The sequence below is a fragment of the Pleuronectes platessa genome, chromosome 16 (assembly GCF_947347685.1).
Source record: "Pleuronectes platessa chromosome 16, fPlePla1.1, whole genome shotgun sequence".
Classification (NCBI taxonomy): Eukaryota; Metazoa; Chordata; class Actinopteri; order Pleuronectiformes; family Pleuronectidae; genus Pleuronectes; species Pleuronectes platessa.
The window spans coordinates 9,782,512-9,809,501 of record NC_070641.1 but is presented as its reverse complement, the minus strand read 5'-3'; the positions used below and the strand labels follow the sequence as shown (position 1 = coordinate 9,809,501).

Sequence of the window (26,990 nt, the reverse complement as noted above, 5' to 3'; positions counted from 1 at the left end):
CCTGAAGGCGTATAGCCGATGTGCATGTGCTGCGATGGGGACAAGTGGACATCTGTTACTTACCTTTATGTTTGGTTTCTCATTTTTAAGGAGAAACGTCTTACTAACTGATGTGCAGACTGGTGTGCAGCCTCTGATTGGTGGACTCCACGAGTCTTTAGAGCTGATGGAATCTGGATTTTTCTAGAAAAGAAAGAAGAAACCACCCGCTTTCCATCCCTGAATCTGTCTGAGGGACATCAACGCAATGGAGAACCCAGTCCTGGAACCCAGATCGGAGCGGATCGCTCGCTATAAGGCTGAGAGGAGGCGAGAGCTGGCTGAGCGTTATGGTAACGTGGAGGAACTGCCTTCAAAGTGGGTGAGGAGGGATGGGAAGGAGGTGCATGACCCGGCATCCCAGGCCCGTAGGGAAATGTCGAACTCAGATGGCCCGAGAGCCAATGGCAGGACGCGAGGGGTCACAAATGGATTAAAGGCAGAGACGCCTACAGAGTCCAGCTACCTGGGAAGGTGAGTCGTGTCTGGAGTGAATGTTGACTTCACTGATTGGGTGAAAAGTACAGTGGCCGACATGTCTCACACAAGCGCATAACAGAAAACCTGAATACAAAAACTACAACATTACTCTCTGCAGGTGAGTCTATTGTATCTCACTTCCATTGGGGGTTTTGCTTCAGTTGTGTGTTTTTTCCATTTGTGTTGTGGCTTTTGAAGTCATGTTTTTCACTGATGCACTTGTGTGAGACATCTCAACCACCTTGGTAAAGGAACCAGTGGAATAATGCAAGAATCATTTACTCTAGGGCTCATTTTTATTTCCATTTTAAAATAGAATATGTAATAAAACATTATCTCCTTTAACCCATGGTGAATGTAGTGACTTCGTAGTGTGATCATATTATATTAGCTGAGGTTGTAGTCTCTAATCCTTATTGAGTGTCCATTGTTTTTATTTAGATCTGAGTCAAACTGGATTTAAATCAGGTCTTAATTCTAGATTCATGTACAACAAATATAAAAAGGCAATAGTCTATCCATATAAAAGCATTTACTAAACATTCCAAGGTATAATTTTTTCGTTTAAAGCAGAAACATGAAGCTTTCAAAGTTAATCCTTATTATGTGTGCCCTTAGCGATATTAAAGAAGTTTGAACTTGATCGGTTCCTTTCAGCAGCAGCACAGATCCTTGACTTCACCAGTTGCTCTGCAGCCTTTGTTGCTAATTAAAACTTAGAGGTCTAAATCAGTGAGTCCCAGCAGGGAGCTGTAGAGCCCCTCGGATTCTCCTCTTGCATGTACATGTGAGAGCTGATCCTGTCCCAGCTCATCACTTCTGCCATCATGACATGTGGTGCGGGTATATTTTCTCAGAGTGGGCGTTGACTGGTCACCTCTTCACTCTCAGAAAAAAAAGACACAAACTCATCACCTTTCTCTCTTGAAACATTTGGCAACATTTGATGGAAAGGTTCAGTTTTTCTTCTTTTTTTTTTCTGAGAGTCTTTGTGCACCCACGGTCCCCACTCCTGCATCCTCACCTCCTTCCCCTCACTCCCGCCCCCTCCAGGCAGGGTTTCCACGACTCTGCCAGCATGCTGAGTGGGGAGGGGGACCACTGTCCTGATGGGCCGGATGTCCCGCAGCTCCACACTCGGGTGTCGGTAGGCCAGTTGAGAAGTGCCCTCCTGCAGCAGACGGGGAGCGGAGCGCAGCCCGAGAAAGTGTAGGGTCACCTGCATGTGTGTGATCCAGACTGTCACTATCAGACCTTGTACCTCTGTGACAACACTCGGTTTCATCTCAACATCTTCTTCGCTTTCCTCCTCCTCCTCCTCTTTCCTGTTCTTTGTGTGTGGACGCCAGCTGCCCTGATGCCGGGCGAGCCACGACCTCCCTGGACCTGGCTGTGAACCCGGGCTCTGAGGGAGGCCGTCGACGCACCCGCCGCTACCTCCCTGGTGGCGGGCCTGGTGGTGGTCGCAAGACCAGCGAGCGCTTCAGGACACAGCCAATCACAGCCAATGAGATGGAGGAGAGCAGCGGGTAGGGGCTGTTTGCTGTGGGCTGCAGATGAGGCACCTGGTTGGTTGCTTCCCCCCAAAAAAAGATGCTGTTTGCAGTGACCTGTTTGCAGTGAAGCGTATCTTCAGGAAAACCAACGATTTTAATGTGTACACATTAACAGACTTACCAGTTATTGACACATCCTCACACCTTATAACATGATAGTTTCCAGTCTTTTACTTTACTGGAAACACAGGTTTTGTTTTCTGTCTATTCGTTTGTGCATCACCTTTACATAAAGTCCCAAAGGTAGTGCGGTTTGCATGTGTTTTTCCTCCTTCATGACATCCACAGTGTTGTTTTACCTAGAATGCAAATATGACACAGCGTCTTGATTGGTGGAGCTGCATGCTGAGGTGCATTGTGGGAGGGAACGCACTGGAGCTGAAGATTAATGTCATCACTTTCCTCTTCATATTTCACCCGGTGACCTCTTCTTTTCCCTTCTTTTTTTTTACTCTTCTAGGCTGGTGGATGCAGAGGAAGAGGAGCCCTGTAAAGGTAAATAACTCTTCTAATAAAGATTGTTATTGTGTTTGAGAACAAGCAGTTTTTTTAGACTTGCCTCTGCTTCGCTGGGGCATTGGCCGAGTGACCTGTGACACAGAGAGGAACAAGGTCACAGTTAATGTCACCTCTGACAGTGTGAACACAATGAGAATGACTGCAGGAGGAAAAACCATACATCTCATGTCGTATTTGAGTCCAACAGTGAGGAAAGTGGCTTCAGAAAGACATTGAATAATCTCACCACATGTTGTGCGAAGATAAAGAATATTTGGAGCGTGCAATCTGACTTGCACAGTTGCCTCTATAAACGTGTGTAACAGCTCGTGAAATAAATCAGATCGTACTTTTAGGTTCACAATGTTTAATCTCCTCAGTGATGACAGATTTACGACTCCACGACACCACGGTTGAGTCTTAACCCCGCCGTAAAAAGGTTGCAAGACAGAATTTCAAAGATCGACTAAAGAGAATTGACCCGACAGCTACGTACAGACACTTTGTTCATGTAAATCAAGATTTTATTGCTATAGGAACTATTAATTTGAGTGAGATAACATTAATTAAGGATTCACTTAAGCTCAAACTTCCAAAAGTATGGATCATTCTAAATGTGGTACTTTGATTTGAATTTCTTATAAAACTTAACCTCTTTTTAAAAAGACTGTTAAAAGTTAGTTATGTTTTCTACTTACCTGGTAGTTGATCTCCTGCAGGTCAGAGATACTCGTTTTTGATCCCAGATGTGAGATGAAGGGATCCATTATGAAGCGCAACAATAGTCTGGTGATCTAGTAGTAGTATTAGTTTCATACAGTATGTCAGGGTTGAGGATAAAAGAGCAGTGAACGATACTGTTTTTATCCAGTATAAAAGTGGGACGCTTTAGTTTTAATGTTTTGTTAATTAAGGGCGAAATGTAGTTTGATTTGATTTTGATTTTGAATGAATTTTAAATAAACTTATCGCAGAAGTTAATTTGCAGAACGGGTATATATTTAAATACACAAATTCACGATAATAGACAATATGATATGAAAATTAAAATGCTACGTAAATATATAGATTGTTTTTATGTGTGTCAGAAACTGTTGGTCCTTTGCCAGTTTTCCCAGGAAGTCAGTGTTTATCTCCAAGTTACATATTTCCATAACCCGTTCATTTAATTGAATCTTGATTATTTATGTTTTTTTCTCTCCTAGCTGATGTGAAGACGGACGACAGAGCCAAAATGAGTGTGGCCGCCAAGATGTCTTTGTTTAAAGTGAGTCTCTGCGCTGAAACAGGATCTGTGTTGCTGCTGCTGACCTGTCCAAACACCTGCTGCTGAAAATGACTCATCTCAAGCTACGCCGTTGTTTACACTCACAGCAGAGCAATTGAAGGCGTTCTGAAAGTTAACTCATGTCAATGAAGCTGTGATCAGGGTGTTGTATCCGAAGTGAACTCGCCAAACCAGATATTCCTGTTAATATGTTGCATCAGACTCAAATATGTCCACTGATAAAGAGTAATCATGTGGTGGGTCACACTGGATTCTATTCTGACTTTCAGTTATGTTGTCGCCCCTGTCTATTGAATTCAGGTAGATTTCTTTGTCAGCAGCATTACACAAAAACTACTTAAAGGATTTCCACAAAACAACATTGTTTTATCAATATCTTTAACATTGTGAGAGAGAGTGTTTTTGTCTGGCATTTTCACAGAGAACAATACATGGATCTTGATTAAAGAAACATCAAGCACATTTAGGGAACTCATATTTTTGAATTTGGTGCTGATTAATTCAGAGGGGACTCCTGGACTTTGACGGAGATTTGTGCTCAACTGAGTGACATCCCAGTTGGGAAATATATTAAACTGGTCAAGAGAAAGCTTCATCCATCATCGCCAATCGTCTCAGCTGCTCACCCTACTGTCTGAAACACACAGCGGGACAGATCACAACCTGATCATGGAGAGGGAACGTGATTGGTTTAAACATGGTGCTGTAGCCGGGTGCACAGTTTGGTTTGGTGCTCTTTGTCTGCACTTATTCAAAGAGGAACTAAATGTTCTGTTTGTTGAGTCAGAACAGAAGATTAAACACACTGTGCATTCTTTTCCCTCTCACGATTACAGTCCTCCTTCCTACATTTCACCTCGTGCACAGTTTTAGTCTTGAAGCATCAGGTAAAAATGTGCCGCACACTGTTTTGCTAGAAACAACCACAGGGGCTGTGTTATAATTAGCCTGCTGCTCCCTGCAGGCAGGCGGGGAGGTAACAGAAGCCGCCGCAGCTCTGGTTACACCGTGACCTGTTGGGCCGGCATTCAATCCATGTGCACAGAGACACTCCACCTTACAGCTCGCCGCTTTATTCACCAGCCATCCAAACCCCCAGCCCCCCACCCCCTCCCGCTGTCCATCCAAATAGAACAGGAGACATCAGGAGAGGGAGTTTTGCCTGCCCCTTTTTGTGGTCTCTCTTTTTATTCATTTAGCAGGTGGAGTGAGACAAACAAGGCTGCCCTATGACCCGATGCCCTGGGGTGTACCTGCGCCGATGTCCTGTTGATTTTAGCGTCCTCTCTTACTGCTGTGTAGGAGCTGGAGAAGTCTGCAGCCCCCGAGGCCCCGGCCCTCCTGAAGCCTCGATCGGGCAGCGTCTGCCACGAACGCAGGGTGCGGCGTGGTAACGACCATCGCTTCCTCACTCAGCCAATCACCTGCGAGGAGATGGTGGCTATCAGGTGGGCGGTTTGGAAGTGTGGTGGTCAGATGTAATTGAGATGAAGAGTTTAATCCCACTGGTCGGATATTACCATCATTGGTAGAAACACACATCCATATAAAGGCATATTATATCATATTTGCACATCATTACTTTAGATAATGCTTTTAGATTATCGATTTATAGATGACCCTTATGTGTTGAAAAGCTAAGCTTGGCTTTATTCTACATTTTTCTTCCCATTAAAATCTTTAATGACAATCCACAATAAACACGACAGATGCAAATTAGCTGCTACCTAACTTTGGCCCAATAACTCTTGATTGTACAATGTCAATGTAAAAATTAAAAATAAGAAAAAAAGTCAAATTCAATATAATCTGAGTAATGTAGTTTTTAGCAAACGCCTCCAAAACTAGAGTGAGTGGAGCAAATGTTTCTTACTTTTTTAATTTGCAGATAGATACCAATTTGGTCTGCACACAGTGCTGTTTCTTCCTCTCCACTCAGGATGGTCAGGGTGCCTCCAAGGGGCCAGTCATCAGGATTTCATACAGCAGCAGCTTTTGAGTATTTTTTAACATCTCATAGTTAATGGCTCATGGGTCATAAGTTACGATAAGAAAAAAAGACATAAGTTCATTTTGCACCTCATTCGTTACTACTGAAGACACTTTGAAAAGCATGGCACAAATATAAAGGTTAACATAAAGACGAAGTGATTTCAATAAATAGACCCAAACACAAGTCATTAATACCTTAGCTGTGGTCTGAACAGTCGGAGTAAAATAAAGAATCATTCCCCACACAAGCCAGTTTAATATCATTTGATTTTTCTTTCTTCAGCGCCCCAAAACCAGCTCCTCCAGTGGAGTCCCAGTCTGTTCAGGCCGAGCCAGTGGAAGACGTCGACGAGAGCTGCAGGCTGAGTGTGAGCGAGAAGCTGGCGCTCTTCACCAAACTGTCTCTGCCGGAGAGGAAGGGGTCCAGTCCACCTGACGGGCCCCCGGAGAGGAGAAGGCAGAAGGGAGCTCGGTACCGAACTCAGCCCATCACCGTGGAGGAGGTGAGCCTGGTAAGAAGAAGAACCAAGTCAACACATACTCTGAAAGAAATAAACATAGAACTTTTTTCAAGTTTAACTCTGACAATAATCTGTTCAATCTAAACATCTCTATTCTGGTTGAATGCTCCAAAAGTAAATTCTAAATAATCCTCTCCATCTCTCTCCAGCTCCAGAAAGGCCCCGTACAGCTCCCTGCCTTCTGTTTGTCCCCTCATCTGTCCGACAGACAGCAGGCCTCGTCTGTCAACCTAAAGCCCAGCGAGGTTTGTCTCTCCCAGCCAAGACTGGACGCCGAGCCCAGTCCAGGCCAGCAGGGCCTGCAGCGTTCCGACTCTGAGCCCGGCTTGAGAGGAATCCTGAAGAAGAGCCGCTCCGCAGGCTCTGAGTGGAGCGGGATGGAGGATGCTCTGACGGATGCGCCCTACAGCCACGAACAGAACGGAGGAGGCTGTGGAGAAGCAGTGATACAGGGGAGGGTTGAGGGTGCAGAGAGGCAAGAACCTGTTGCACCACCACGAAGAGTGAGACGTGAGGCTTCAGGTGTGGATGGAGGCTCGCTCGCTGCTACTCCCTGGAGGCAGAGGGCTCGGAACAGGAGGGAAACCATTGCCTGCACACCAATAAGAGTCTCATCAGAGCAGGAAGCTCCTCGGGAGGAGAAGCCCTGTCAGACCAGGCTGCAGGAGCAGTCAGTGTCCTCTGTAAAATGCAGCTCAGACACCACCAAGAAAGTCCTGTAAGTGATGGATATAAGGCGAACAGTTGATACCGGGTAGTTGGTGGCAGACTTGGAATGTGGGACATCCTTGCTTTGATCCAAAAACCTATTAAAGTGTGCATTTAAGGTCTCTGATGATGATAATATGAGGAAAAAAGTGAAAATTGGCTATAAAAATGACCGGATCCGTATAAATAAAAACATTATCAGTGGTTTCAGAATGGAAACGGAAACGTAGGGCAGTTTTTTATGGTTTATGTTTCATCTTCATCAAGAATCAATGAAGGATCCCCAGTGGCGGGACACGTCCAGGTTACGCTGGTGGATGGAGCCTCGACAATGCAGGAAAGGACCAAAACCAGCAGGAGTGAGGTGAGATATGTTGTTTCTGTGATGTCTTCACTGGTCACAGTGGGAATCCCAGCGGACAACATCTCAGCTGCAAAATAACAACCTGTGCAGACACTTTGTAATGGCCACCATTTTCTGTAAGCCCTAATCCTCTCCGATGTGGAGTTTCAGACTGTCAGCAGTAAGGGATAAAGTTTATGGGTCAGCAAATCTACCTTTTGAAATACACTGTCTCACCAGTGGTGAAGGCTGTTTCAAGGGACTTTATACAGCAAACAGATATGGTTTCCATCCAAAGCTCCAATCATAAAATTTGAGGGGGTTAACACAAACATGTCATGCTCTGGAATAATGTAATCAGCAGTTCTTGGGGGCCTCCTGTCAGCTCGACGCTCCAGGCAATCGCCTGTTTGGCCTTCCCTGCTGCAACGCCCCTGTCTGTGGGAGGCTGTAGCCTTAAGATAAATTATACAATGTCTGAAAGCTCTAAGTCCCTTGATTCTATCTGTGCAAAGCATTGTAGGATCCCCACATGACAGATTGACATGATACATTATGAGAGACTTTATTTATTTCCTCAAGGGAACACTGAATGTTTACTTACAGACTCTTTTTACACCAAAAGACATAGCCGAAGCAATGCAACCTGTAACTTTGGTTCTGTGATTTTTATGATGATGCTGGTTGTAAAATTAAAAAAGTTACCTTTTACAGATCAGGGCTACAGCTATAATGAAAAGGGTTGAAGAACAGTAACTGTTGGATGCTTTATTATCGTTTAAATCAAGTTGAAGTCGGTACATAAATGTCACATATAAAAGTCAGTGTTGCAGTTTGAGGTGATCGGGTTCGCTCCCGTCCTTGAGCCTAGAGAGAGGAAAAGGCCTGTGGTCAGATTTAGGTATTTGTGATGCCGTTGTAACCAGATATAGAATCTCTTAGCAACAGCACTCTGGTTCATGTGGTAAATGTCTTGAGATCGGACTTAAGTTACTGGAGGAATACATCCAGGCTGGTTAGTGTTTATGTACTGAGATGGTTCGACTGTCTCACAGCTTGAAGTGGAATGTAAACAGACTACAGATTAAATTAGTGGTTAAATGTTGACCCTCTTGATGACCTTGTCACCCCCCCGTGACAAAATGCGAAAGTATGTTTATGTGTGTATTAAGTTATTAAATGTATTAAATTACATATTTTATTGATTTCGATTTCGATTTATACAATTTAACTTGTTTTCATATTGTTTTTTATTTCATATCCCCCTGTTTTCCCTCATATCGCCCTCTGTAGGAGGAAATAGAAAACCTCCCTTGTGAAAGTGTCACCCCTCAGATCTGGGTAAGTCTTTCAATAATCCTTTAAATTGCATTTCATCTGACTAAATCTCCATCATGACAACATTGATTTTCAGTCTAGCTTTAAAAAAAAGCATTAGCCCCTCTCTCTCCTAATTCCTCCTCTCTCCCAGGAACCTGTGTTCGCCTCTGTCTATTCTAGCTCTACGCCCCAATATATCATGTGTTTCAATCAGGTAACTGTGTGAGCCGCTGCTTGGCTGATTAATGGCTGCTTCTTGGTTTGCAGTGTTTTGGATGCAGTGAAGATTTGTTGTTTTTTGTCACCGCACAGATTCAGGTGGATTGGATCTTTGTACATTTCACTGACACTAAGGAGTCAAGTCTGGTGCTTTGTTTCTAACCTGAGCTGACATATTGGTTATGTTCATACTGTGGTCTTTGTTCTCCTTCACTAGACAGTAACAAACCTATTTTATCACGTCCCAATTTTTGGGGGAAACCAGATAATACACCACACCTTCCAAATTAATTCATTTCTTAAATATCTGAAACAACTGAAGAATCGGTTACGATTATCAAGAAAAGGATATGCATGTTTTTTATTGGATTTTGTGTCTTAAATGACAAATGCAGGTTAAACTTGAGGAACAATAAGTCTCTACTGCTTTATGGGCCGGAAGGTTCTTAGTTCAATACCGGTTTTGTCTGGGTCTTACAGTGAGAAGTTTGCATGTTCTCCTCTGTCCAAAGACACGTTGAATGCCTCTGTATGTTGGCCCTTTGATGGACTAGCTGGGATTTACTCTGAGCACTAAAACGAGTTTGTTGTTTTGATCATTACCTGTCTCGTTTTTTCTCTTCATCCTCAGACAAATCAATCCTTCGAGGCCCAAGAAGTCTCCTCTCCCACCAAGAACCCAATTCAGCCTCAGTGGAGACAGAAGGTTAGAACATCTTTGGTATGTGTAATGTTTTAGTGTACATTAGAGCTCACCTGTATGACAACCGATGTGTGTCTGTGGCTGTTAAGGGGAAGGATGAGGTGGAGGATGAACCGCTTCAGACAGACAAAACAGAGGATGCGAACGCACAGCAGGACACTAAAGAGGAGCAGGATACTGGACACATGGTCAAGAGAGGTGAGGATATCCCTCTAAATTTACTCTCTTTTATTTTACTCTCATAATCGAGGCATTTTCAAATTCATCCCTCAGTTTCTCACTTCAGCCCCTTTTTGTGTTTCAACACCTGTTAGGCCTCAGATCTCCAGAATCCGACTCAAACGAGAACTGTCACATCAAGAGACACTCAACTGAGGAAGGTTAGAACCATATTTCAACAACACTGATTCTTATTTCCTGTATGTTTCTCTCTAAATCTTTTGTGTGTGTGTGTGTTGATTTAACAGAGATCTCAAAGCTGCCTGTGATGGAGCCTGAAGGTAAGAGATAAACAGCCTGACCTCCATCATATAAAGCTCTATTGATATAGTTAAAGTCTTCTCAAGTTTCCACATCTGTCCACTTCCAGCTCTGCAGAGCTCCCCACCCTCAGCCTCTCCGCAGGAACAGAATGAGGAGACGCCTGTGGATGAATCCGGTGCATTTAATGGAGGCAACCTGCCGCCTACCTCTGCATGCGCCCCCCCACCCCGTGGAGACGTCGCTGCCACAGAGAGTGAGCAGGACCTGGATGTCCTCTGCCAGACCAACACTCACATGTGAGCCTGGTTTTATCATATTAACCATGTACATCCACGTGGAAGTTAGGAACTGGCAAAGATACTGTCGATCTGAAACTTTATTTGTGTGTGTGTGTGTTTGTACAGACTGACCTCAGCAGTAGCAGAGCACAGGCGGTCGGTGCGTCCATCCCGTCGGACTCAGGGCTCCAGAAACCCTCTGAGGGCCCTCGCTGCCAGAGAGGACGTCAGCCAGGACTACATGGGAGAGAGAGTTAACGCAGCTGCTGAGGAAAGGATCCAAGCAGAGAAGAGTGAGATTACATTTCATTCTGTTTCTTTATTTTTCCTCTTCTTCCTCTCAGGTCTCTCACCTTGTGCCTGTTCCTCTCTACAGAGTCTAAGAACTCCTCTGTGCCCAGATCCTTCTTCTTTTTTCGATATTGTTGTTTTTTATATTGATGTTTATATTGCTCTATATTGTTGTTTTTATATTGTTGTTTGTAAAGTGCACCAACCACACCAAGGCAATTTCCTGTATGTGAAAATATACAAGGCAATAAAAAGAATTCTGATTCTGATTCTGATTCTGATTCTGAGATCAGAGGACTTCATCGTTTCCTCAGATGCTGCCAAGTCTTGTCCCCCCTCCAGCGGCCTGATGCTCATTCACATTAAAGGTCAGAAAATAAGGTGTCTGGTTCTGTGTGATGATCTCCCCCTGTTCAGGGGCTTATATTAACTGCTGCCTGTGGTGACAGGTAGGTGGCGTGTCCAGGTGCGCCTGGTGGAGCCCTCGGCACGGTCGCTGAACAGTGGAGACTGCTTCCTGCTGGTCACGCCGGAGAGCTGTGTTCTGTGGACTGGAGAGTTTGCCAATGAGCAGGAGAAAGCCAAGGTACTTATCAATACATATTTATACATGGTATTTGGATCAAATAACTTTTTTATACAGTTTAATAGGTAAAAATGTTTTACATTTAGTGAAAATGTATAAAGGTGTACTAAAATATTCTCATCCCATATTTCCCACACATTTCCCACAAATTCTGAAGAATACTACTATTTTACAATTCAAACCACATAATGAATAAAATCACGACTCTTTAAGCCACAAAGTGCATTTTCTTTTAATTTACATTTTGAGCGGCATGTGCAGTAAAATTCATAAAACATGTTTCTGGAGGAAAATTGCTTTTAGCTATAAAAAAAACAATAGACAATTTTATTATTTATATATTTTTTGGGTGGGGGACAACATACAATTATGTTCTTACTGACAAGACTGGGTGAATATAGATGTAGATAAAGATGTAGGACACCCGAGACAAGGGAAATTGCATCCTAGGATTTATAAATTCACCTTTGGCTGTTGTATAGATTGTAAAAAATTTTTTTACTTCAGGTGTTAGGAATCTTAATTTTTAGCTATTCTGTTACTATCCAGTCCCTCACTGGTTGCAGGTTTGCAGTAGTAGTAGAAGTTTATATTGTTTTTCAGGCCACGGAGCTAGCGTCATCCATCCAGAGCCAGAGAGACCTCGGCTGTGAGGCCTCTCAGGTCGTCCACCTGGAGGAGGGGCTGAACTCTGACAGCAGCGAGGCGTCACACTTCTGGGACCTGCTCGGAGGAAGGACGCAATACAAAGGTTAAAAATTATAATCACCCAGAAAATAGATTGTTTGATTATCTTTTTTATCAGTTTGTTAAACACACAAAAGAGAAGAAAATGGAAATCAGAACAAAGGCACATTTTTACATTTAAGATTTTGTTCATGCTTGAAACATTTAGCAAATGCTTCTCTCTCCAGGAGCTGGAGAACCAGAGAAGGACGAGCTCTATGAGTGTGGCGTGGTGGAATCGAACTGTGTGTACAGGCTCGTGGAGAACCGACTGGTGCCTCATGAACAAGCCTGGGCCTCCATCCCCACCATCTCCCTGCTGGGCTCCACCGAGGTCTGAGTTTCTCTTCTGCTTTTGCCTGATTATTGCTGTTTCTCAAAGGTACTGTTGAACTCATAAACTGCGCCCCTGCGTGTGTGTCCAGGCCCTGGTGTTTGATTTCGGCAGCGAGGTGTACCTGTGGCACGGACGCGATGTTTCCCCGAGCTGGAGAAACGTTGCTCTCCAGCTGGCTCAGCAGGTGTGGGTCGGACCTTATGACTACAGCAACTGTCGAATCAACCCACTGGATCCCACGCAGAGTAACCCCACCATAGAGCTGTAAGTTCACACTGCAGGCGATGAAGCAAGAAAAGCTTTTAGTCTGTACTTTGCTATGGAAAATAACCAAGTAATACCAGAGACTGAGAAAGTACTCACCGCATGTATTGGAGAATTGCTGTGCAGACAGTGACACCAAAGTGATGGAGCCAACATTAAAGCTGTTTCAGACAAATTCCGTTAATGTGCCAACGGAATTTCTCTCCGTCTTCTAACTGTATGCCTCGTTTTTTTTCATACAGATATTTTGATTCTTCCAATTTCCAAATGTTAGAAATCTCATCAACACCCACTAACCTCCTTCTGTATTCTCACATGGGCTCACTCAGACATTTTCTGGACATTCTACCTGGGGCCTGGCAGGAAAAGTTACAGAAAATGTCCAGAGCCACTTACTCAGACATCTGCCTTCTCACATATGGATCACTTCAGGGAAATGTCTGAACATCAGTGTATGTCTGAAAGCACCTTACATGCAGCCAAACCCCATAAATCTGCTGTTGGTCTGTAGTGCACATTGTAAAACCAAAATAGATGACCTGTAACTCCACACTGCACATGGAGAAAGCCCAGCACACCTGACATGCTGTAAAAAATCCTAGCAGGCTGCTGTAACACCTTTCCACACAATAAATCACGGTTGTTCAGAAATTCAAACATGTGGACATGAAAGCAAGATAAACTCTGCCCCCTGTAGTCATACATGCACACTGAGAGACAATATTTCACATGGACGTAAAGACAATATGCAAACTCGAACATTATACCCATCATATGTGATAGTTAAACATATTATTTCACAACCATGATGCTGCTTTACAAACCTCCACTCTTCCAGAAAGGCTTTCAGTGAGACCAGAGATTCAGTTACAAAGAGCTGATATTAATTCAATACAACAAAACATAAATGATCTCAAGCATTCATATCATGAGGTCACCTGTGCAATATTGAAGAGAGAAATCTTAATATGAGCAGGCCCTTGATGAAGGTGGAGCCAAAAAAACCCAAGAATAGGAAGAAACCTCAGACGGAGACGTGAGTCCTCCTTGTCTAGAGAAAGAGAGGAATGGGTAAAAGAGAAGAAAGAGATCGGTGTTTCAGTTCATTGGAAAGTTGTTGGACAGGGTTGAAATCAGAAGACTTCCAATTGCAATATCATTTCTTTCATGTCCACATACTTTTGGCTATAACGTGTAAACTGCTTGAGGCTCATATTCCAAAACCCAGAATTTACCTGAATTATTTAGTAGAGAGATTATAGACAAATGTGCTTATAAACATGATATGATGGTATAGTTAGCAAACTAGTATTTTCTTTTGGAGTAAATAACTCACAAGTATGTTCTAGAAACGATGTTCAATCTCAGCACAATTTTTCACTCCCCTTTTCCATCTGTCCTCAGGAGGGGAGAGGGTCGTCCCGGCTGGGCGCTGTTCGGTGTCCTCTCAGAGAACAACGAGACGGTTCTGTTCAGAGAGAAGTTTAAGGACTGGACGGGCGGAGACAAGGTGGAACCAGCCTCAGTGAACCTGGAGACACAGGTTCGTCTCATGGTTTAATGGTTCAAAGTTATGATTTAAGGTCAGACGTGTAGATAAAGTGATCAGTTTGTTAATGAAAACAATGTGTGGATTATTCAAGGTTTCACGTCAAGGTTTCACTCACCGATCTTAATCTGTTTTGAAGCAATTACTTCTTTTATTAAACAGTGATAAAAAATACGAAATCACAAAATGTTCCACCTGCCAGTGCTGCATTGTATGAGCGATAACAAATTCTGAGACGTGTAGGAAATCCATTGAATAGTAGTTGATAACACAGATAGATCAAAGATTGGAATAGAATAGAATAACCCTGACCCAAACTCTTTTCTCTCCCCCTACCCACAGTCCATCCCAGTTCAAGCGCCCCAGTCCGTCTCCCAGCCCTCAAACCTCCTGAGCCCCTGCGATGCTAAGGCTCTCGTGTCGGGCCAAACGTTGGACGGAGACAGTTTGGTCCATAACGTCCTGGGTGGGGTCGATGTCCAGAGAGGTTACGGCGTCATCACACTGGAGGAAGGACGTGAGATGGAGCTGAGGACGGTGGCAGTTGACACCTGGCACGTGCAGGAGTTCGATGACAGTGAGGTTCCAGTGGAGAGCACGGGGCAGCTTCACCAGGGAGACTCCTACGTCATCCGCTGGACGTACAGCATCAGTGCTGCTGGTGCGTGAGATTCAGAGAAAGAGACGCCACCACCACATTCCTCACTTCTGATTTCTTGAATTTTATTATGATATGCACGAGGAAATGCAGATGACTTCACAGTTTTACTCAAAAATAAACAACAGAAGGTCTTCTTTCTTTACTGTAGATAAGACGAACAGTTTGGATGAATGCAGCAGAGCCTCTGGACACAAAGACAACACAGCCTTCTTCCTGTGGCGGGGTCGTCACTCCAGCGTCAGCGGACGTGACACTGCTGCTTTCCTTTCAATTGGGACGAACAACCTGGAAGAATCGCAGGTAAACGCAGGGCTTTTAATCAGTCAGCAAAAAATAAATTTTATAAATTTGTGTGCTTTTTCCAGTGTTGAGGAATAAAAGTTATATGGTATAATATACATTTTCAATTTGCCTCCATTGCCTCCTTTGCTTTGTTCCTCAAGGTGCTTGTACCTCAGGGAGAGGAACCTCCCTGCTTCCTGCAGCTTTTCCAGGGAGGCCTGGTCATTCACAAGGGCAAACGAGAGGAGGCCTCCACTGAGGCAGGTAGGGTAAATTCACATCTCTAGGGAAAGTTTTCATCTTCTAGTTTTGCTTTACATTTAAATGTGATTTAATAATTTTTCTCGTCGCAGAGTGCCGTCTGTTCTGCGTGCGAGGGGAGCTCCCGGAGGAGGGATCTCTGCTCGAGGTGGACTGCTGCTGTGCAGGTCTGCGCTCAAGGGGATCTGTTGTCCTGCTGAACAGCCAGCAGGGGGTGCTGTACCTCTGGACTGGTTGTAAAGCGCAGGCCAGCACCAGGGAGGTCAGCAAGAGGGCAGTGGAGAGTCTCACTCAAATGTAAGTCAGTATGCTGGATGGAGTTTTGAAGGATTATAGACTTGAGTTATGATTCTAATGTTTGCTACGTGTTTGTGTGTGTGTGTGTGTGTGTGTGTGTGTGTGTGTGTGTGTGTGTGTATCAGGTGCCCACCAGAGCTGGGTCTCAACAAAAGCTGCCCTGTGAAGGTGCAGGTAATAGAGGAGGGTTCGGAGCCTGCAGATTTCTGGACAGCACTGGGACAGATGGACAGGAAGGCGTATGACTGCATGCTGCAAGGTAAAAAAAACTATTTGTTTGGTTTTCTTCCCACAGAACATTATTATCAGCATTCAGTGCAACAAAAAGTATTCTGTCTCCTGCCAGATCCAGGAAAGTATAACTTCACACCTCGTCTTTTCACTCTGAGCACCTCCTCCGGGAGCTTTCGGGGTGAAGAGCTGCAGAGTCCAAGCCGGCTGCCGGGGCTGCTGATGGCGATGCCCTTTGTCCAGGAGAGTCTGTACTCTGCTCCACAGCCAGGTGAGAGCAAGACATGACACTTAATTGGTTCAAATCCTCAGGTATGGTTTTAAGCTAGATAATCCTGAATAAAAAAACCTGGAGACAGAAGATGTATATAAGTGCTTTTAACAACGCTCAAACACACTTTATATAGGTTCAAACCAGAGAAGGCAAATAGAGATTTAAAATGCACAGCATTAATCACACTAGCAATTTGAGGTTTTTTAAAAAGCACATTTAAAGGGTTCAGATTTTTTTAAGTAATGCAAAAGTCATATGTAACTTATCAGAAGTCATGTATGAAAAATATATATGCATATATTTGTTTTTGTGTGCTATAAATTAGATTAGCATATACATCAAGATTGAAGTTATAAGTTGTACTTTTAAGAACTGGTGATATTACAAGAGGTGTATAATGATTAAAATATTTAACTTGACTACACATTTACTCACTGTCTTTTTTTATTTTTGTGTCCTTTTTTCTTGTTGACAAAACCCAAGCATCCTGCGTGAACCTCAGACACCAACTTTATGACTGATTTAATTCCCCTTGCTGTCTAATGCTTCCTCCGACTTTTTCGTCTTGCTTCTCCTCCAGCCTTGTTCTTGCTCGACAATCGTCTGGAGGTGTACCTCTGGCAGAGGGGTCAGCCGGAGCAGACGGAGAGCTCAGTCTCGGCCTGGAGCCGCTGGCAAGATGAGAGGAAGTGTGCCATGCAGACGGCGCTGCAGTACTGCAAAGGTAATGAGGGATGGGGGGGGGGGGGGGGGGGTGGAAGTATTGTTGGTACTTGATGAGTTAACACATGTGCTGTTTTGTTCTGCATCCCAGAGTTGAACCCGAGACGCCCACCTCAGGCTTACCTCATCCTCGAGGGGTCGGAACCTCTCACCTTCACTAATGTCTTCCCCCACTGGGGGAGGAGCCTGGGACCCTCCACACAGGTACCAGCACCATGCAGTTATATAAGAAGTTTATCATTAGAGATGAGGTGTATTTCTCTGGTATATCTACGTATTGGGTTGTTTTTGCACTTTTTTTCTGGTTAATAATAATACTTTTTTAAAGTATATTTACTTTATTATTGTATCTTAACTTTAGATTTATTTTGGGTACTTTTCACTTTTATTCTACTACATGAATCAGTAAATATTTTGTGGTACATGTTCAAATTGTTTGTTATATTTTTGAAAATAATTAATACTTAAGATGGGAATTGATCCACTGATCCAGTCCGACCGTGCAGGTGACATTAGACTCTTTTACTTGAATACTTATTTTAATCTATTTATTGTATTTCCTCCACCACTGCAGTCATGTGTTACCACTGCATTGATCTACCTTTGGAATCAAATTTGAAGCTTGAGTTGAAGCAGTTTGGGATCTAAGTCTTTTCTATTTAACGTGCAAATTCTTGTAGTGATTTATCAATGTTAAGTTGTTTGGCTTTAAAGGCCAATTTTTAAGTTATGGAAGATCAACAAAAAGCCGAATATGTTCTCGTAATTTTGCTTTAAAAGACATATGGGTTGAATGGGAATTAGTATATTCAGAGGTATATTAAGTTAATGGAGCCAAAAACTGTGGAAACAATTAGAAAGTAATGAACCATTTTAACTATGACTGGGCTCTGTCTAATTTCTTTCTTTTACATTTTGTATCACATATCCCTGTTTATCTTGTTTTTTTTATTTTGTAGTCATTTTGTAGTAATTATTAGTGCTGTCTTTTCCTGGGGTGCGTCTGATGTTTGTTTGGGTGTGTCAGGGCGACTCAGGGAGGGTAAAGCTGACCGTGGTGCAGGACGCCCTGGCCCAGCTCATGAAGACCCAGTACCCTCTGGAGGAGCTGCTGCGGAGCCCCTTACCTGAAGGAGTGGACGCCCAGCAGCTGGAGGTCTACCTGTCCGACCAGGACTTCCAGGTAAACTGATGGAGGAGCAGCACTGTGCAGGGATGTCTGTCAACCAGCAGGCTGCAGTATTCACCAGGTTTTGCATATGAAAAGACATGCATGCGCTTTCGGAGGATAAATCCTGAGGGAAAGTTTAGCTTAACCAAACATGTGTTTTATATCTATTTAATACATTTTGTCACTTAATCACCACAATTGTGTTTCAGACTATTTTGGAAATGAAGAGAGATGAATATGCCTCCCTCCCGAGCTGGCAGCAAATAGATTTGAAGAAAAGCAAAGGGCTTCTATGCTAGAACAGTGTGCACATGTGGAGGCTGACTGACGCTCCTGCAGCACGGACTTCCTCCTCCACTGAGAAGGGAGGAAAGCAGGAGGATATTGCCACCGTGTTGTTGCACAAAGGACTTCTCACAACGTAATAAAAAGAAGAAAAAAATTCACCTTTATTTATGTCAAAAATTAGTATGGTGTGTGTGGACTTTTTATCGGACATGGATTTCTCTGTAGCTTTTGTCCAGAGCAAAAAAACAACACAAACAAAACAAAATCTCCTATGAAACTTCATTCTATCTGTACAAATCAATGAAAGATAAAAAGAAAAAGGCTGCGTGAGCATCAGTAACAAACTGTGGAAATAAGGCTGAGAAAATAAAGGAGTGCTTACAAAAAATGTCAGTGCTAATACACAATGTAAACAAGGAGAAAAAATAAAAGGTTTCACCACTTTCTAAATGTTTCCTCCATGATCGATATCTTTCAATCGAAACATCTCTGAAGGTTCAGTTCGATTTTGATTAACAGACTTGGCTTTTCTTCCCCACTTAACGATTGTCACCACAATCCTTACGCAACGTGTTTGACCCCCCCCAACGCCCCCCCCCACCCAAATAGATGAAGTGTATTTAACGGTTGTGCCATATGACATGCTGATGTGTGTTCACTTGTCTGCCAGACGTTTGTGTTAAAAAGGTTTGTGCTATGTGTGTCGCAGCCCTGAGCCCATGTGTTCCCAGTGGCGGTGGCTAAAGCCTTATTAGGGCTCCTTGGGGATTGGCTATTAGTAATGCATGAGGGAACAGGTAGACATGCTCCAATAACATCACCCTGGCCCAAAACAACATGCTAATTCTGCCTCACCGGGATCAACACGCTGTTCAATCGTGACGAAGCACAAAGACGTACTGTACGAAGTCAAACGCAACATTTTCAGGGGGGGAGGGGGGGGGGGATTTAACTCTAGCACGGTTGTTTTCCCTAACATCTCTGGGTCTGCTTTGTTTTCTGTATGCCTCCTCCATGTTAGTGGATGGGACATGGACCGAACAAAAAAGTCACATGGCACGTCATTTGAGGTCGTTCTTATCACACTAATGTTTGTTCAAGGGTTCATTCTTTTAGTTTGTTTGGTTTTAATTAGTTATTTGATGCAGTAAAAATGCGGTGAAACGTCATGATTTGATTGGTCGGGGCGGGACTCTGGACACTGTGGCTCCTTTCCCTGACCGCTATCGTGCAGTTGGCGTCATTGGCACAAGATAGCAGCATTCGTATCGAGGATTTCTTAGCTTCATTTCTAAATATTGAGAGGAAGCGCCATCCATCTTTACAGTGTATGCTACAGTCAAATGTAACAAAAGTATGGAACAAATCACGGTTTTGGCCCAATGTTGCTGCTAGAGGAAAGGTTGATTGAACAATAAGTTATATTATCTTCAGGGGAACTAGAACATTTGTCCAGATTTTTGTGCCAGTCAGTCTTTAACCATTGCAGAACAAGTTGCTAGAGGAAAAGTCAGGGGGTCAGCAAACTCATAAGGCTTCATCTTCCTGGAACTATGAACATCTGCCCAGTATTTTGTGCCAATCCGTCCAGTACAAGTTGAGATATTCTATTCTAGATTAAAGTGCTGCTATGGCTGATGACTTTCAAGTGGAAGAGATGCCAATGAATCCTAAAACCATCCAAATTAATCAACAAGAACAAACTTTTACTGATTCTTAAACTACAGATATTGGTCTCTGCAGCTGAATAAATCACAGATGGGTGATTTGAGTGTATCAGGGACATTTTAGAGCGTCCCCAAGTCACGCTGACCCCTCAGATTCAACATAAGTCAGGTTAGTGTTCCGTTGGTCCACTGGGTTGGAGCTCACAAGCTAACAGGGTGTTATTTTTCCACAGAATGGATTAGCTGACTAAGCCTCCATGTGACTGTGCAGTGCCGCAGAGATTGGATTTAGGTCCACTGCTGGGTGATGGCGCACTCAAGAAGAAATTTCCAAAGGCCTTTCACTTGCAGGCAGCTTACATCTTTAACAGAGCAACTCTGAAAAACCTCTGCTGTAGGGTTACTCACACAAAAAAAGCCTGTATGTGACGGTTACTTTCCAGACATCCCTATGTAGCTGTGGTGCAAGTGATCTCCAGCACGCCTCGCAGAAAAAATACAATTGTTGGGTCCACGGGCGGGTCTGAAGTCAGAAGTCCTTATTAACTTTGGGTAATGTGCCTTTTCAACACCGTCTATGTGACTGTGAAGTATCAACTGAGCTCATGGATACAAAACGGAGCCGTGTTCGTGACGGTCTAGTGCTGGTCTACTACTGTCAGTGTCTGTGTTCGCTCTAAATGGCCTGCTCTCTGTGTGCGTCAGCTCCGAGCATGCCCCGATCCGGTTCAGAGGCCAGCGCCGCCTCGCGCAAAACCACCATGTGATCTTCTGCGGCGTGGAGCGACTGGTCGATCCAGTCCATACTGCCAGACATGTGACAGGCGTTGCGGGTGACCAGCACCAGGTGGCTGACTGAGAGGAGCAGAGCGGTGGCCCTGAGGAGGACGAGTTGGAAAAAAGACGTTTGATTAAACTGTCTTCACTCCCTTTTTCATTTGGCTGCTGCTGGATTAAAAGCATTTATTTACAGGACTAGAAGGGTTCTGTACACACAAGGCTGCATACAATTTTTGAGTGAATGATGAAAAGCACCCACTTTTGAATGACATTATTTTCTTGTTTCCTGCAGTCTCTAAACATATCCTTGTTTATCTCAAAGATAATTACATTATTGATGAATCAATTTAAGCTCAATGTTCTTTGCTGTCTCTCTCTTAAAATGGATGAAAAATAGATGTGATTACCTGGCGTCCAGGAGAATTGGATCCAAAGGAGGGTACATGGATCGGACAACGTCGTCCACCCTGTGAGCAGGCAGGTAGGGAGGAGGAAGAGGAGGCAGAATAGGAAGCAGGCGAGGAGGAGGAAGCAGATGTGTAGGAGGAGGAGAAGGAGGAGGCAGATTTGAAAGAGGAAGGTGAGGAGGAAAGTGAGGAGAAGGAAAGGAAAGCAGATGAGGAGGAAGAGGAGGCAGGTTAGCTCCAGGCAGTACTGTGGGCGACAGAAAGTTGTGGCTAGGTGGGTGCGTTACCTCGGGCTGATGCGTTTTGCCACAGTGATGATGTCACTCAGACTCGCTGGCGCTTTGACCTTTGCCCCTGAGCCCATTGTCATGGCAACCAGCTTCTCAGTCAAGGTGTGGCAGATCTGTTTGAGGACAAACAGCGTAACATTAATGAAACTAGGAAATTACAAACGCTTATATAAAAATGAAATACCTCATAAGCCACTGTGTTAATTCTAAATCATTTCCTGCCACCTGTATCGACACCAGACACTGAGCTTCCCCCCCTTATACAACTAATGTTCATTTCTATTGTGGATATTAGTTGTAAATAAAAATATTTTAATTCAATATAAATCAAATTAAGTTAAAATGAAGTTTGTGGTATCACTTCAGCCTTAAGTATTGTGATCATAAATTTAAGGTCTTGTGACACCTCAGTAATCTAATGTGGAACTAATTTGAAAATCAATTAGTCATTTTTCATGCACAATTGCCAAATAATTCCTGATTCCAGCTTCTCTAAAGAAAATAATTCATGCTTTCTTTGTCACATATCACAGTAAATGAAATATTTTGTGGCTTTGAACTGTTGGTTGGACAAAACCAGACATTTGTAGATTTCCTATTCAGATTGTTAAATAATCAGAGGACACTTTAAGATCTGAACAAAACAGGATATTTGTTATTAGTTGCATTTTTCCTATGTTTTCTTATGTTTTGTAGACCAAACTATTTGAGCAACTGAATGAAACAACACCAAAATCTATCTCCTACACCCCTGTAGTCAAATACTGTCAAATTAATGAAAAAACTAGAGAGAAATTACTTCCATTACCTTCAGGATGGAGATGCAGTGAGAGACCAGACCACTGTTGGAGAAAATGTCATAGAATTAGGATTAGGATTCACAGCGCTGACTGGAAAACAACAGTGACACTGATGGAGGTAACTTTAACTTCTAAAACTCTAAAGCCATGTCACGATGCTGCTGTTCAGACATACGAGGCGTCTTCGATCCAGTCCTCGTTGTCCAGGATGGCCTCGATGTGAGGGTTGGTGATGACCACGTCGTCCAGCTCCAGCTCCGACAGTTCGCTCTGAGTCTCCATGGCTCCGATCAGATCAACCGTCGGTCTGAGAAACAGGTTGAAGCAGAAGCGAGTGAAGCCTTGCTGTCTTCAGTTGGTGGAGAAAAACATAAATGGAAATAATCTGTTTGTAAGATGATTGGACATTTTTCCTCCTTCCTTGAGTCAAAGTTGCAAACAATTTCACATTTCTCCAAAACTAATATCTATGAATATATAGTGCTGAATTATTGTGCTGTACAAAGAAGCAACCGAGTGCAAATAATTTCCCCCTTTAATCTCATTTTGTTGATATTTCTTAAGATTTGTATGAGAATTCAAAAATGTTTTGGATAATTGAATTATAGTAGATTGTTTTATTTAATGAGGCTTGCAAATGTATCTAAAGATGTATGGGGATCTTAGCACAAGTGAGGGCTATTTGAGTGTGAGCGGAGGGTTAGTTGAACTCTTTCCATACATTTTCAGGTCTTAATAAACATAAGAATCCATTATAAATCCATTGCATTATTCTCAGATAGCACCTCCACACGCTGTGCTTTGCTCATTTTGTTGCTTGGACAGATCTCCTGCGCTCAAGCTTCACCTCTTTTCCTCATGCTCAAGCTCTTCGATTTCTCCTCCTCTCTTGGATTTTGCCTTCTTTATTGTGCAAAAAGTTTTCAAGCAACAAAATATCTGTATGCAAATCTGAGCACAAGCACCTGATTGCAAGCACTGGGATTCGATTCAAGCATAACAAAATCTGAACGGCAATTCAGTAAGTCCTGCTCTCAATAAGGCTCTTGAATAAAGAAAGGAAGACAATCAATAAAGAAGAGTGTATTCTCATCAACTTTAGTGATTGTTTTTGTTTACTGCACTTATTTGCTTTATTCTTTATGATGCATAGATTAATCAATCAAGCAGTATTTGAAGGCAGAAACACAGCATAAACACAAAAATGGTCATTCTACTGAGCCTGTTCATACAGTGTCATACAGCACAGAGAAAGCAGGATTCAGAGTTGACAGCTAAATACAAACACTAAACTCTACAGAAGTTGTTAACTGACTTGGAGTCGAAGTGGTGCAGCAGGTCGTGAGGGTGGCAGTAGCGGTGTCTGCACACCACCACCAGGGCAATGAAGGAGGCCAGGAAAATGGTGGTCAACACCCCAATGGCTACGATCACCACCGTCTCCATGGCGACTCCGGCTCCCACCGCCGGCAACTCGTCAAGAGGAAAAGAAGAGAAAAGGTCCAATCAGGGCTGGATGATTGTCCGAGCTCGATCACGGGCGGCTGCTCATCTGTCAAGTGGAGGGAAATGCTTGGTTTCAGTCTGATTGGTTTGACATCAAACCCGTAAGAGAGCGACACATATCGACGCACTTAAGGATATAACACCGAGAAATTTCCCTGATTTCCATTTGGTCGAGACATGAACCACCTCCAGGCCCTTGAGGAGAAAAATCCTATCAGCAGTCTGTTTCTAAATATGGCACACCTACACTGCACACATACAGATGATCTTTATCTGGGAACATGAAACACTGAACTGCACTTGGCCTTTGTTTGCACTCTGTATTGAGAACGGATTCAGAGACGTTTTTCCTACATTCTGCAGCCACAGACGACATTGTACATCGCATCAATTCTATTCAACTATAACAAGCAGCCTCAAAGCCAACAGCTTGAAAAACTGCATCTCAACCCTCAAGTCTTAACCTCTACAAAGAAGGAAACTAGGAGAATAAAACCCCACGTGATCTTTGACCTCTTACCCTCTGATGATTTCAGTGCAGGCTGAACTATTTGGGGATTATCTGCAGGTTGATTTCTCTGACATGCTCCCACACTGAGCGTCTCTCGCAAAACTGTGAAGTAAACCTGCTCTATGGTCTGGTCACTCATTAACTCGCCCTGCCCCGCCTGTTCGCCGGTGAGTGAATTCTCCAGAGGGAAGCTGTCATTGGACACTAAGACAGCTCGGTGCAGAGAGTAATTGATTTGTTATTAGGCTGTGGCTTTTTCAAAGCAGGGGCGCTGCTTCCTGTGCACAAATGACCACAGGAGAGCTGCACTTTCAACATTACGACATTGTAAACCTGCATTTAGTTTTAGCCCCAGATCATTATGTGCGATTCAGCCGTGGAATGCTGTAATTCTTTAATCAGATTAATTTGTGTTACACTCGCCGTATCGTGCAGGGCTTTCTCCCGTCTCTCTCTCATGCCTAGGAGCTTTTTTCTGGCTCCTTTTCTTTTCACGGGCTGCTGCTTTCCTTAAGCCTGAAAACCCCAACCTTGTAAACGAAACATGTTAAAGTAAACTGTGTGACTTTTAAAAGTGCTTCAGGGGGAAGACAAACTCCAGAGGGCCGCTCACTTGTCATCACTCTAAATATCCTTCAGTCTGTTAAAAGCCATCAGTGGCAACAGGAGAGCTTTTTTTGTCCACATAACATTAGGTGTTGTGTAAGGAGAACTAACTTTTTTGACCAAACCCTAACTATGACTTACTTTGATTTCATGGGACTATTTATAATAACTACTGCAAATAACAAATACTGCAGATAGTATTCTACAGATAGACCACAACAATATAAAATAATCCAAGTGACACTATACATCATCCCCCTGCTTAACTTTATTTGTCCCTGTAAGAGCAACTTTCCTGTAAAAAGTGCCCCCCAACCAGCTAAACAGAAACATTTATCATTCCACCTCTGTATTTAAACATAGAATAAAGGATTAACAACATCATGAGGCTGTGGAAGAACATATAGGAGCACAAAAACATTACAAACTATTATCAATATGTCGAGAAGATGGACAACAGAGCCCATTATACAAAAGGTCTGGGTTCTGTTCCTGTGCCGATAAAAAAAGTTAAAACCAAATGTGTTCTCTTCACTATATTTTTCCTAAGATTAAGGATCAAAGACCATTCTTCACGGATAACAATAATACTTTTTCAATAAAGGATACACTCTTTTAGTCTATTTAAACAACTTTATACAGAAAATTGTAATTATAGTTACACTTCAGTAACACTTTAAAAAGTTGTTTATGAAAGGTAGAAAAACTCTAAACCTGTTTTGCAGCGACTCACCTCAACATTTTGTGCTTTTCGTCGGTTTCCTGTCGGGACGCACACAATCCTAAACTCTCCTCTCTGCCATCGGGAACGCGGAGACGGCACCGAAATCTCCAAAACCCTGAAGCGTCGCGAACGCGCACAGAGGCAGGCCCCTATTAGGTTCGCGAACTTTTTCAGGCCTTATAAACTTGAACAGCGCGCGTGGGTGGCAGCCTCGGCCACGCGGGTGGTACGTGTGTGAATGCGTAAAGCGCGCTCCCGCTGTCATGTAAGTAAAGCTGCATTGCTCCAGACGAGGAACTCAAGTGGATGCGTGGAACACGTGGTGGCTACAAAGAGACCATGAAGTGATTCAGATAGACTAGAAAGGGATGAACATAGAGATTAAAAGTGACCAGGAGACACACAACTATGTCAGACAAAAGGAAAACAATGAGACAGACACAAACAACAACAAATAGAGACATCGAAAGACTCACCAAACAACTGCAAAGACATACAAAATAAAATAAAGACTCAAGACAAGCACAAAGGGACATTAATCAACACATTTAAAGACATAAAATGACTACAAAGACACTAAAAATTGTGACCAAAAAGATCTTGAAAGTTATCTAAGAGAATCAAAATGGTGACAATAGGTTGACAAGTGACCATGTTGACACAATACTATTTCAAACAAAAAGGCAGACTACAAAAAGACACACAATGATAGAGACACAAATATGAGCACACAGATACACAACATGACGAGAGTAGAATCCAAGGGATTCAGAATGATGACAAAATAAAACAGAAGACAACAATACACAATGGGGATGGTAGCGATTGCGGCAGCATTACAAATGAGGAAGTTTGTTTTGTGTAGAAGTTCTTGCTCAGCATTAGTGTCCTTAAAGTCATTTTCATTTTACAGTCATCAATATTTAGTTAATGAGATATTTGAGAAAATTAAGGGGTGGATTTATTGGCTAAGCAAGAAATAAGTCATGAAGAAGTCATGGACATTTTACTTAGGAAATCGAAAGCAAAAACAATAATCAAAGGAAACATTATTATAGTATTGCAGCATTGCTGGGATGCAGCTAACAGGGAGACACCCTTATGCTGTAGAGCAGGTTGTGAACCAAAAACTGTACGATATATATTTTATTCATTAGAGTGTGTACACCATTATTATTATGTAGTGGGTCAGTCATTTGTTTAAATTCAACTTTTACCTGGTCAGTTCTTTCTGTGTGGAGTTTCCATGTGCTCCCACTGCCAGCTTCCTGCCGCTGTCCAAAGAAATGCACATGGAGTAGGTTGATTGGAGACTTTAAATGAAGTGTCT

At 43.1% G+C, this 26,990-nt stretch overlaps 2 protein-coding genes across 3 annotated transcripts; one reads left to right on the top strand and one right to left on the bottom strand.

Moving 5' to 3' along the window:
* The first annotated feature begins 244 nt into the window (after positions 1–244).
* On the top strand, positions 245–18,741 carry svilc (supervillin c). Its single transcript, XM_053443236.1, has 34 exons — positions 245–513; positions 1,573–1,728; positions 1,869–2,048; positions 2,536–2,564; positions 3,779–3,840; positions 5,164–5,309; positions 6,137–6,365; positions 6,524–7,092; positions 7,350–7,446; positions 8,719–8,766; positions 8,897–8,959; positions 9,596–9,670; positions 9,757–9,865; positions 9,982–10,047; positions 10,135–10,167; positions 10,257–10,446; positions 10,555–10,721; positions 10,805–10,844; positions 11,008–11,087; positions 11,169–11,305; positions 11,909–12,056; positions 12,220–12,365; positions 12,457–12,632; positions 14,037–14,175; positions 14,524–14,842; positions 14,991–15,142; positions 15,286–15,388; positions 15,478–15,682; positions 15,808–15,941; positions 16,029–16,184; positions 16,768–16,911; positions 17,002–17,114; positions 17,938–18,093; positions 18,291–18,741. Exons 1-34 carry the CDS (start codon positions 248–250, stop codon positions 18,378–18,380), a joined length of 4,923 nt encoding a protein of 1,640 aa, XP_053299211.1. The 5' UTR covers positions 245–247; the 3' UTR covers positions 18,381–18,741.
* Positions 18,507–25,804, bottom strand: tmem98 (transmembrane protein 98). 2 transcript variants are annotated; one of them, XM_053444162.1, is made up of 7 exons: positions 25,670–25,804; positions 23,629–23,865; positions 22,489–22,662; positions 22,322–22,355; positions 21,511–21,626; positions 21,224–21,283; positions 18,507–20,914 (listed from the first exon to the last, which is right to left on the bottom strand). In XM_053444162.1, the coding sequence occupies exons 2-7, from the start codon at positions 23,757–23,759 to the stop codon at positions 20,713–20,715; spliced, it is 717 nt and encodes a 238-aa protein (XP_053300137.1). In that variant the 5' UTR covers positions 23,760–23,865; positions 25,670–25,804; the 3' UTR covers positions 18,507–20,712. The 2 variants fall into 2 exon arrangements, with proteins under 2 accessions (XP_053300137.1, XP_053300138.1); XM_053444163.1 differs by having other exon boundaries at positions 22,489–22,620.
* Between the last annotated feature and the right edge of the window lie 1,186 nt (positions 25,805–26,990).

Coding starts and splice junctions, on each gene's coding strand:
- svilc (XM_053443236.1), top strand. CDS start 248: ATGGAGAACCCAGTCCTGGAACCCAGATCGGAGCGGATCGCTCGCTAT. Junction 2,049..2,535: donor GAGATGGAGGAGAGCAGCGG/GTAGGGGCTGTT, acceptor TTACTCTTCTAG/GCTGGTGGATGCAGAGGAAG. Junction 12,057..12,219: donor AGGAAGGACGCAATACAAAG/GTTAAAAATTAT, acceptor TTCTCTCTCCAG/GAGCTGGAGAACCAGAGAAG.
- tmem98 (XM_053444162.1), bottom strand. CDS start 23,759: ATGGAGACGGTGGTGATCGTAGCCATTGGGGTGTTGACCACCATTTTC. Junction 22,663..23,628: donor CTGCACCACTTCGACTCCAA/GTCAGTTAACAA, acceptor CACCAACTGAAG/ACAGCAAGGCTTCACTCGCT. Junction 21,284..21,510: donor GCAAAACGCATCAGCCCGAG/GTAACGCACCCA, acceptor GCCTGCTCACAG/GGTGGACGACGTTGTCCGAT.